The sequence below is a fragment of the Drosophila tropicalis genome, unplaced genomic scaffold (assembly GCF_018151085.1).
Source record: "Drosophila tropicalis isolate 14030-0801.00 unplaced genomic scaffold, ASM1815108v1 contig_108, whole genome shotgun sequence".
NCBI lineage: Eukaryota > Metazoa > Arthropoda > Insecta > Diptera > Drosophilidae > Drosophila > Drosophila tropicalis.
In genome coordinates this window covers 334,724-345,611 of record NW_027172444.1, presented here as the reverse complement: position 1 = coordinate 345,611, position 10,888 = coordinate 334,724, and the positions used below count along the sequence as shown (strand labels likewise).

General features: G+C 45.1%; 1 protein-coding gene across 1 annotated transcript; it reads right to left on the bottom strand.

The window, feature by feature from the left end:
- Positions 1-803: 803 nt before the first annotated feature.
- On the bottom strand, positions 804-10,663 carry LOC137572785 (uncharacterized). Its single transcript, XM_068284618.1, has 9 exons — positions 10,492-10,663; positions 5,177-5,550; positions 4,747-5,085; positions 3,982-4,578; positions 3,227-3,825; positions 3,110-3,161; positions 1,798-3,051; positions 979-1,306; positions 804-883 (listed from the first exon to the last, which is right to left on the bottom strand). The coding sequence occupies exons 1-9, from the start codon at positions 10,661-10,663 to the stop codon at positions 804-806; spliced, it is 3,795 nt and encodes a 1,264-aa protein (XP_068140719.1).
- Between the last annotated feature and the right edge of the window lie 225 nt (positions 10,664-10,888).

Below are 10,888 nucleotides of genomic sequence, written 5' to 3'. Positions count from 1 at the left end.
AAACATGCTCCCCCCTTGCAGGAGTGCAAGACCCAGGCAGTCTAATGGCACGCTCCGGACAGGGTCCAGCCAAAGACTGTGCGCATCGCAATTGGCCGCCTGCCAACCCCGGGTAGACTCCCTTCTAACATGACCTCCGTCATCACGTCCGCGCCCAGGACCAAAGACACCGACGATGGTCGGTAGAATGTATCATCCGCCAGGACGATGCTCTCGAATTTCTTGGCGATTTGCGGGTCCACCGGAGAGCTTGGAGTGCGGCAGCACAAGCCATCGACCACCTTCAGGATCGCCTCCAATCGGCATCCTTCACTGATCGGGGACCGGATCACTGCTGCCACCGCTTTTTCCGCCCCAATATTGACGGCTGTTAATTTAAAGGCCGTGGCCAGTGACGTCGCCATCGACGATACAGCCGAACATGGGTCCACGAGGGCCTTCACGTCGAAGGTTTTCCCTCCCGTCTCGAGACGTACCATCGCCGTTGGCATCAGATGTGGGTTGCAGTGCTGCAGCAGTGTGGCCAGTGTCAGCTTAGAATCGGAGGCTGGCGTAGGTGCGACCCTTCGACTGGAGGACTCGGGGGGTGACTCGACGTACGACGGAGCATGGAGTGTGTCGACGTGGCTCCTCATGGAAGTGGAGTAGCGTGTGGTGGTCCTCCTTGCAAATTCGGCACCTATCACCGCTCAAGCAGCTTCCTCCGGAGTGTTGGTGGGCCAGGCAGTTGGCGCAGTACTTGTTTGCAAGCACTGCCCTCATCCTCTTCTCCACGTTCAGCGGTAGGAAGCGACGGCATCGCTTCAGAGGATGGATTCCGCGACAGACTCGGCAACGGAAGGACTCAGTTCCTCGCGAACATCTGCGTTCCTGGATGCCTGGACTGAACGTGGTCTCGGAGCCAGCGGATTAATTTAGGACTATAGAATATACATATTACTACTGGCAGCTCTGCCCTTCTTAATTGGGAGGAAGGACCAAGTGCTAGACGCTGCTGTAGCTTTACGTAATGAGTTTGAATTCGTTCTTCTGGAGGAAGAAAGATCAGCTTTGCGACTGCACGCTTCACAACACCGCGAGCGGTAAGCAGTTCGACGACGCGGACGTTGCCCTCACTGCCAGGGTATGTTTGGTGGATTCGTCCGAGACGCCATTCATTAAATGGAAGATTGTCGTCTTTGAGTATCACCAGATCGCCCGCTTCAAGATTTTTAGAAGGGAATCGCCACTTATTGCGCTTATGTAGCTCCTTCAGATACTCGTCTTTCCATCGGGTGCAGAAATGCTGACTCACAGCCTTCCGACGCTGCCACCGGTTAATGATATACGGAACCTGATCCTTGAACCGCCCACTAGGAAATGGCCTGGGGTCAAAGCTAAAGAATCGGTGGGGTCTTCAGACATCGGAGAAATCGGCCGCTAGTTCAAACAAGCCTCTACCTTAGCCAGCAGAGTAGAGAACTCTTCAAAAGTATACTTTTGGTTGGAGGTGGCCTTGTAGAACAGAGTTTGAAAACTCTTAACTCCAGCTTCCCACAACCCTCTCATGTGTGGTGGGAGGGATGAAATGCCAGGACAGATTCTGATGGCTGTAGTGGGATAAGATTTTTTGCTGGGTAGACCTTAGGAAATCTTTTTCAAGCACTCTGGATGCACCTACGAAGTTTTTTCCGTTGTCGGACTGCACCCTCGCCTCGATACAAAGCGAGCGAATGCTGCCAGAAATGCTTCGGTACTCAAATCCGAAGTTGCCTCAAGGTGAATGGCTTTGGTGGAAAAGCAAACAAAGACACACACATATCCCTTTGATATGCGGCAAGCGCGGCCGGTGAAACTCTTGATGTCGAAAGGACCTGCGAAATCTATCCCGGTGGTCGTGAAAGGACGTGCGAAAGAAGTTCGCTGGGCCGGAGGGTGCCCATTAGCTGTGATTGCAGCCTTCTTTTGTAAATCACACAGACTTTGCATGAATTGACCACCGATTTTACTAGATTCCGCAGTCTTGGAATCCAGTATCTCTGTCGGATGAGACGGACTGCCAGTTGACTGCCCCCCATGGAGAGAGATCTGATGCGTGAAAAGCACCAACAGCCGGGACAATGGACTTACTACTGGCAACAGAATGGGGTTACGCTCATCGTAACTAAAGGCCGCTGCATGTTGCACGCGCCCACATGCTCGGATCACACCTAATGCGTCAATGAAAGGATTCAAATTGAGAATGGTGCTAGACGTGGGCAGAGATTTTTTCTGCTGTAGACACCGATGTTCCGTCGGGAAGTAGTCACGCTGAGTGACTCGGATCGATGCATGGAGTACTTGATTGATCTCGCTAGAGGTCACCTCCCCGGAGTAATCGTTTGGAAGTTTAGGACACCTTCTGCCGAAACGGACCACATATGCTACCACTCGTAAGGCACGTGCCAGATTAGAAAAACGAGACAGTATCTCGTTGGCTGGCTTAGCGATCGCGACGTGGACCTTCACTACCCGCTTCTCCAAGGAAGTGTCTACTGGGAGTGGTGTTGCTCGCCGCCAGGACTCTTGTGGTTCCCGTAGCCATGGTAGGCCGTGCCACCACAAAGCCTTGTGTACAACTTCCTGCGCACTCAGGCCGCGGCTAGAGAGACCTGCTGGATTGTCTTCTGAACGGACGTGATTCCATGTGGAGCTATTTGTTGCCGTCACAATTTTTGCTACCCGATTTGCGACATACGTTGTCCATGTGCAGGGTGACTTATTTAACCACGACAGTACGACGGTGGAATCTGACCAATTAAATGCCTCCGCATTATCAACTGGAAGTTGCGGAAGAACTGCAGCTGCCAGTTCAGCTAAAAGCGTGGCTCCGCATAATTCAAGGCGGGGCAATGAAACCGTTTTAACCGGGGCTACTCTAGATTTCGCTGCAAGAAGGCAGCACGATATGCCTTGGTCATTACTAACGCGCACGTAAATTGCGGCACCATAAGCCCGCTGTGACGCATCGCAAAAACAATGGTATTGAATGTCGGAATTTGGATCATGGAGCACCCACCGTGGAATTCGGATCTGGTAAGGAAGTAGTAGTAGTAGTCCGTCACAGCGGGCTTCTGGTGCCGCAATTTACGTGCGCGTTAGCAATGACCAAGGCATATCGTGCTGCCTTCTTGCAGCGAAATCTAGAGTAGCCCCGGTTAAAACGGTAGTATAAAGGAAGTAGTAGCTCTTTGTAAAATCCGTCCACCTGTGATGGAGTTCACTGGGCAATTGATCATCCCACCCTAGCTCTTGTGGCCAAAGCTCTTGCATAAACACCTTGGCTTGAATTACAAAGGGAGTCAGCCAGCCAGCGGGATCGAATAACTTGGCGATCTGCCCGAGGACTTCTCGCTTAGCATAAGCTGACTTGATATCTTGGGGTGAGATGACAAAATAAAACTCATCCGTAGTCGCTTTCCATCGGATTCCCAGTGTTTTTGTTGTGCTGGCCTCTTCGATATCGAGGAAATCAGCATTCAGCAAATGACACTTTGGAATGCAACTGAGCACGCTCTTCACATTCGATGTCCACTTGCGCAAAGGAAAGCCAGCTGAACCAAGAACGTGTTGAAGTTCATTGACCATTGCGATTGCCGTTGCTTCATTGTAAGCCTCTGCCAGGACATCATCGACATACATATAGGACTTGATAATATCGCTAGCCAAAGGAAATTTGGATTGTACATCACTTGCGAGTTTCTGAAGTACTCGGATGGCTAAGAACGGAGCACAGTTAATGCCAAACGTGACGGTATTCAGCTCGTAATCACCAAGTTGCCCCTCTTTATTTCGGAACAGGATCCTCTGAAATGGCGTATGGATTGGATCGACCAAAATTTGGCGGTACATTTTTGTGATGTCGGCATTGAAAACTACTCGGAAAAAACGCCACTTGAGAATCTAAGTAGTGAGATCGGACTGAAGTACCGGATCAGAGTAAAGTATGTCGTTGAGACTTACTCCGTTTGTGGACTTGCTAGAGGCGTTAAAGACTACCCGTACTTTTGTTGTGGTGCTGTCGGGCTTGAAAACTGCATGGTGTGGCAAATAAAAATTGTTATTACTGCCGTCAAATGGCACCTGACGCATATGGCCCAAGTCCAAATATACTTGAATGACGGCGCCATACTCAGTTTTTGCCGGAATATTTTTTAGGAGCCGGCCTTCGTTTTTTAGGAACTGAGCCAATGCCCCTGGTCTGGAATGACCAAGGTTGATGTTAGTTGGATCTCGAAACGGAAGTGAGACCGTATATCTCCCCGAAACATTTCTTCTTTTGATTTTCTGGAAAGAATCAGATTCTTCTACCGGTTTGCCCGGTAGATCCTCCACCTCCCAAAAACTTGTGAGAAGAGTTTCAAGTGCCTCCTCTCTGTTAACAGCGACCCTCGTGGTGAACGCGGCACACGAACTAACGGGGACCCCTTGCAACGGGCCTGAAATGACCCAACCGAATCTCGTCTCTTGAGCCATTAAAGATCCGCACACTTCGGTCTGGATGCCGGAAAGGGTCACCGCTGGTATGACATCAATGCCAAGAAGTAGATCGATCTTTTCCTTTAATCAGAAGGAGGGGTCGGCTAGAGGAATATTGCGCATTCCTTCCAGTGTGGCTTGGGCTATCGTACATGACGGCAAATCATCAGCAGCTTGGGACAAGACAAAAGCTTCTATCTCTATCCGGACTGGAGGTCCATGCGATGACCGAATACTTATGTGACAGACCTTCAAGGTTCTATTTAAGTTTCCGTAAATGCCTGTCACTTCGGCCCTGACAGTTTGGAATGGTAACTTCATGAGTCGGAACATTCTTTCGGATATGAAATTGGCTTCCGAAGCCGGGTCTAATAGCGCCCGTGAAGCATAAGTAGTGCCCTTGTGCCAAAAGTCCACGATGGCTGTAACTAGCAACTTATCTCGTGAGGACCTTGCCTCAGAGGTAAAGTATGTCCGGACAATATTGTGAGAACTGGGCTGCGCTGGGACCGGCGTTGGACTATTCTCCAGTCGGGCATCCTTGTGCAAGAGTGTATTGTGACGCCCCTTGCACGTGAAGCAATTGTGCTGACTCAGACAATCTTTTACTTGATGTCCTCTTGCGAAACAGTTCAGACAAATTGGCCGGCACCTGAAGGAAGCGGGGACATCGACGCACCGGGTGATTCTCCTTCATACAGAGATCACAGGATTTTGGTTTGTTGGTCACCTTGGCTTCAAATGTATTAGCCTTTCGGGTGGCTGGAAGCGGATTTCGCGGGGGTTTCGAGGTGGAAACCGTAATAGCCATTGCAGTTGTATTTTCAACTGCTTTGAGCGTACGAAACCGCTCAGTGAGGAAATCGTCCATCATTTGCCACTCTGGAATGGCAGTCTTGTCTCCTAGAGATTGTTCGCACAGTGAAAGGGTGTTCTTTGGCAATTTGATGGAACAGAAAAATACGAACATGCCTCCCCAAGTGGTTACTCGCAGGCCACAGTGCTCAAAAGCACGAATGGATGCCTGCAGAGCATTCTGATGATCCTGTAATGCTTTCCAGGCTCATGGGAAATTTGAGGCAGGTCAAGAAGTGCTCGGAATTGGCTGTTCACGATAAGTCGCTTATTTGCGAAACGCTGTTTGAGTGCATTCCATGCCGTTTCAAAACCATCATTTGTAAGCGGGAATTTTGCTACGATGAGGTTGGCTTCACCCCTCGTTTTCGATAGGAGTTGGTACAGCTTTTCAACGGGGGAAATTCGCGAATCGCTTATGTAGATGGCTGTAAACAAGTCACGGAACGTAGGCCATTTTAAGTAATCTCCCGTAAAGACTTCTGTGTCAATGGGTGGCAATCGACAGCCTCGTTCTGCTAGTGCAGAGGTAGGCCCATGACGGTTCGGAGGAGTAGGAGCAGACGCTTCGTGGATAAGCTCGTTTAATCGAGCCGTGCATCGCTCGTAAACTTAATACCATTTGTCATATTTAGCTTGGATGGCTAAATCTTCAGAGTTATCGTCTTCACCATCTGGGAGTGCCTCGCATTTCTCATATTCCTGCTCGACCTTCTCCCACAACGCTTGAACTCGATCACTACGGAGCGTAAATACGCTGACCTCGGACAGTGAAGTGACATGGTTGTCGACTTCAAACTGAATTAGTTTATCGCTAATGGAGACAAACTTCTTCAAAGAAATGGTGGAAGCAACTAAAATCCTTTTGGTTTCGGACCGAGTGACTCTTGGGGCGGTTACCAAAATCTGTGGAAGTGGTACCAATGATTTGACCTCTTTTTTGCTTGCTCGTCGTGGCTTGCTGAAAGGTCGTGCTTGATGGTGCGGACGTGAGAGCTAATGGACTAGAGAGGGTTTGAAATGTTCGGGAAGGAGGAGTAGTAGGGCTGGTACTCCTCTGGCGCTGACCTGGAGCAGCAATTGAGGATTTGCTCGTGGCCGCAGTGTTCTCAGCTTCTTTCTCGTCTTTTGACGGGCTCGTGCTCATAACCCCAGAGAATGGCGGTTATAAAGTAGTGAGCTGGTTCGGCACGGCTTGAAAATTAGCGAAAAATCAAACTGGAACGTTTGGGATAACTTGGAACACTGCCAAAAAACCCTAGGAACGGCTTGGAACGCCTTGAAATAGATTAAAAAATCCATGAAACGAGCTGGGATGACTTGGAACACTGCCAAATAAACCCTATGATACGATTTGGGACACTTGGAGCACCTTGGAATTCAAAAATATAACCAGAGATACGACTTGGAACGCGTGGAAGCAGTTTGAAATTGAATTATAACCAAAGAAACGACTTGGAACGCGTGGAAACATTTTGGAATAGAAATATAACCAAAGATGCGACTTGAAACGCGTGGAAGCACTTTGGCATTGAAATCTAGCTGCAAAGATACGACTTGGAACGCGTGAGAACTCTTTGGACTTGGAATATAATCCCAAAGAAACGACTTTGAATGCTTGGAACACTTTGGAATTGGAATATTACCCCAAATAAATGACTTTGAACGCTTGGAACACTTTGGAATTGGAATATAATCCCAAAGATACGACTTCGAAATTATTGGAAAAATTTGGGAATGCAATACTAAAAACCCCAAGATACGACTTGGAAATGATTGGAAAAATTTGGGAATTCAATATTAAAATGAAGCAAGTAAGTCGACTCGTCGACTTGGGTATACCATACACCTAGTGAAACAAATATTTCAAATTTCGAAGACCAAATGTATGTCTATTAAATTGTTTTTACATGTCTTATACTATGTGCTATCTCGCTCACTCTACGAACACACGAGCACTCTAGCGCCGCTACTAGCCAACGTCCAATTCTGGCCTTGTGGACCGCGTAGTAAAATACGTTCATACGCATATTTTACATGTTTCTAGTCCGATTTCAATAAAATTTGATAGTTTGGTAGAAATAGATAAGATAAATTAGTCTGCCAAATTTAAATGCGATAGTCAAAAAACTAAAGGAGGAAATCGTTTTTTTCTAAATTATGGAGGCGGAAGTGGGCGTGGCAAAATATGAAAATATATATACTCTGCGCGCATACTAAGTATACATACTAAATTTGGAGACTTAAGCTTTGTTTGTTTTTGATAAAATCAGTTTTGTTTAATTTGCGGGGGCGGAAGTGGGCGTAGCAAAATTTTTAAATAGCCAGTTTCTGCGCGTCTATTAAACTAGTCTGCATACCAAATTTGATGTTGGTAGCTATCATAGTTTTTAAGGAAATCAGTTTTATGTAAATTCCGGGGGCGGAAGGGGGCGTGGCAAAAAGTTTGAACAATTAGTTTCTGCGCGCTAACTAAACGAGTATATAAACCAAAGTTGATGTCTCTAGCTGTTATACTTTTTTAAGAAAAATAGTTTTATGTGATTCTTGGGGGCGTAAGGGGGCGTGGCAAAAAGTTTGAACAATTAATTTCTGCGCCCTAACTAATCGGGTATACAAACAAAATTTGATGTCTCTAGCTGTTATACTTTTTTAAGAAAAATAGTTTTATGTGATTCCTGGGGGCGTAAGGGGGCGTGGCCGAAATTCCAATTAACTCTATATATGTACATAATACACGAGTATACATACCAAATTTGGTGGCTCTAGCTCTTATAGTCTCCGAGATCTGCGTGTTCATACGGACGGACGGACGGACAGACGGACATGGCTAGATCGACTCGGCTGTTCATCCTGATCAAGAATATATATACTTTATAGGGTCGGAGAAGCTTCCTTCTGCCTGTTACCTACATTTTGGCGACTTTAATATACCATTTCACCCTATGGGTGTATGGTTTAAAAATGGCAAACAAATTTAAAGTATTTTGAAATAAAATTATCACTAATTGTTAACATTTAAAGAAAAATATCAAAGAAGTTAAATTCGGCTATGCCGAAGTTTATATACCCTTGCAGTCCTTGACAATAATAATTTCACATGTTCAAAATTTGTTTTCTGCAACTCAATTCATTAATATACAAACAAAACAATTTTACTCTTCATACTATGTACAATTTGTTCTTCTTCTTCCCTCATTCCCTAAGCAAAGCAACGCACGCATACACATACAGTTTATGTAGCGTTGCGTCTGTGTGTGTATGCATGTGCTCTGTTGATTTGATGATGACGTAGTAGGCAGCAAGCAGAGCTGCCGGCAGCGATTGAACCGATTTATATAGACTGTAACTTGTGTTCTATTTATCCGATCAGGGTCAAATTTTGGGATCTGAGATTTTATATCAAATTCTATTATATTGGTGAATTTCATGGGGATACTCCAATTTTTGCAAAAATTTTTGTTCCAGAGCTATATGATATAGTAGTCCGATCCCAAAGATTTTCATACTTTATCTCACCCGGGTAAAAAAAAAGCTCCCAAAAAAATTTCATCCCGATAGCTCTTAAGATGGCTGAGTAAAACGCGTACGCACCGACGGACAGACGGACAGACGGACATGGCTATATCGACTTAGCTTCTCATGCTGATCAAGAATATATATACTTTATGGGGTCGGAAACGTCTCCTTCTGTGCGTTACAAACATCTGACCAATTTTATAATACCCTCTGCAAGGGTATAAAAAAACGCATTAATTGAAAGTGGCGTTATAATTATAAAACGCGCTTAAAATAGAATTCTCGTAAACAAAAAGTCCCGTTAGTCCCACTAATTCCAAAGTTCGTATATGTTGTTGTTGTGTCCCAACAAGTATTTCGGTAGAACATTGTAACATCGAGAATTGTACCGTTAGACCAATATGTAAAATATATGGGTGGCGTTATAATTGTGAAACGTACCTTATGTAGAAGATCACTTTGAGTTTCGTAGGTTTGTTTCAATGCATACATACATATGTGTTAAAATTTTTTTTTGAAATTGCGAAAAAATATATTTTCGAAATAGGCAAATAAATATGGCGCCTTATATACTTGGCCTATATATGCCAAGGTGCGAGAAAAAAAATCTTGAAGTGGTCGAACAAAAATATGTATGGAAAAATCGGGGACCAAAATTTTCTCCCCTTTAAGGAAAATTTGCGGGAAAGTAATTTTACTTTGATTAGGAAAATCAAGGGAAACAATTATATGTACATATGTGAGTATGGGTACGGATGCTGGAGGCATCATATATGTACATATAATTTGGAAAAAAATTACTTAGCTTGAAATATGTATGAAATTCCACCGATGCAAAAGGTTCGAGAGGATCTTGGTATCCGGCTCGAAGGACCAATGTTTTTGTAGGGGGTTGAAATTTCCTTGTTAGGCAGCTAAATGAATTTTCTTCAAAAGTTTCTTCCTTCAATTGCAGTAATTCTATGTTGTGTTTTATTCACTTGTAAGTTTTACATTACATTAAGCTAGTATTAAGAGCAGGGCACCAAGCCCCGCTTAGAGCGAAGTGTGGGGAGTTCTTTTGTGGGGAGAGCGATGGGCATCATCGGGAGAGCGGCGCGAGGTGAAAGCTCCCGCCTCCCTTAACCCTTGTGTTTCCCGTTTGGGCATAAACAATCGTAAATAAAATATTCTAAATACCTTAAGATTGCTATCCATATTACACGTATTAATTTAAACGAAACCAATAATAATTTAAGCACTTTCAACAGCATGAAATTTTTCGCTCCAATTTATATAATTGCGAGCTTTTTTTGCTAAATGTTTATATAAATTACGACACTATAATTTATGCATATAGCTGCTTTAGACTTTCGGTTAAAAGTTTAGATATGATTTTGCTCTGATTCGGATTGATGTTTTGTATTGGCTGTGTACTTATTGTAATTATATTTGTGATTGTTAAATGAGTCTATAAGGTAACTCGTACGCCTTATAACTCGTAAGGCCAAAAGAGATTTGTTGCTTCGCTTGTTGTTGATCAGGACTCGATGACTTGATTGCTTGATCTTGACTCGACGACTTGATGGTGTCCTGACTCGCTGCTCGCCTTATATAGGCATCCTGGGCCTCTAGAATCACTTGGTGTGATACCGCTATACAGCCGATAACTTTCCATCGGCCCATCGCTTTCATCCACGCTGTTGCCATGCGTGGTGAAAGTCCCGTAATAGTCCTTGGCGCAGCCGCATCCACTTTGTTGACTGCTGTGCGCCCATTGACTCTTGTCCTTGTTGCTCAGCTTCGCCCACATAGCGGCTCTGTTGCTATGCAGGCCTCCATCCTTTTCTCTCCAATGTTCGCTTTATCCCAGTGGTCGCATGTCCTCTCTCGTTGCTAGGCGACGCTGCTCTCTCCAATGTCCTTCTTTGCTCGGTTTGTTTCATCGGTTCGGATTAATTTGTTGCTCTTTTCCATTTTATGCATGTTTTATTTTATCAGAATAACATATTATTTTTAGTTTCCATTTTATGCATGT

What these genes read in the sequence shown, in the direction of transcription:
- LOC137572785 (XM_068284618.1), bottom strand. Translation starts at nt 10,663, where the DNA reads ATGTGGGCGAAGCTGAGCAACAAGGACAAGAGTCAATGGGCGCACAGC. An exon ending in GCCGCATATCAAAGGGATAT is followed by an intron (nt 1,307 to 1,797) that starts GTGTGTGTCTTT and finishes AACCGGTGGCAG; the next exon opens with CGTCGGAAGGCTGTGAGTCA. An exon ending in ACAGCAGCGTCTAGCACTTG is followed by an intron (nt 884 to 978) that starts GTCCTTCCTCCC and finishes GACCACGTTCAG; the next exon opens with TCCAGGCATCCAGGAACGCA.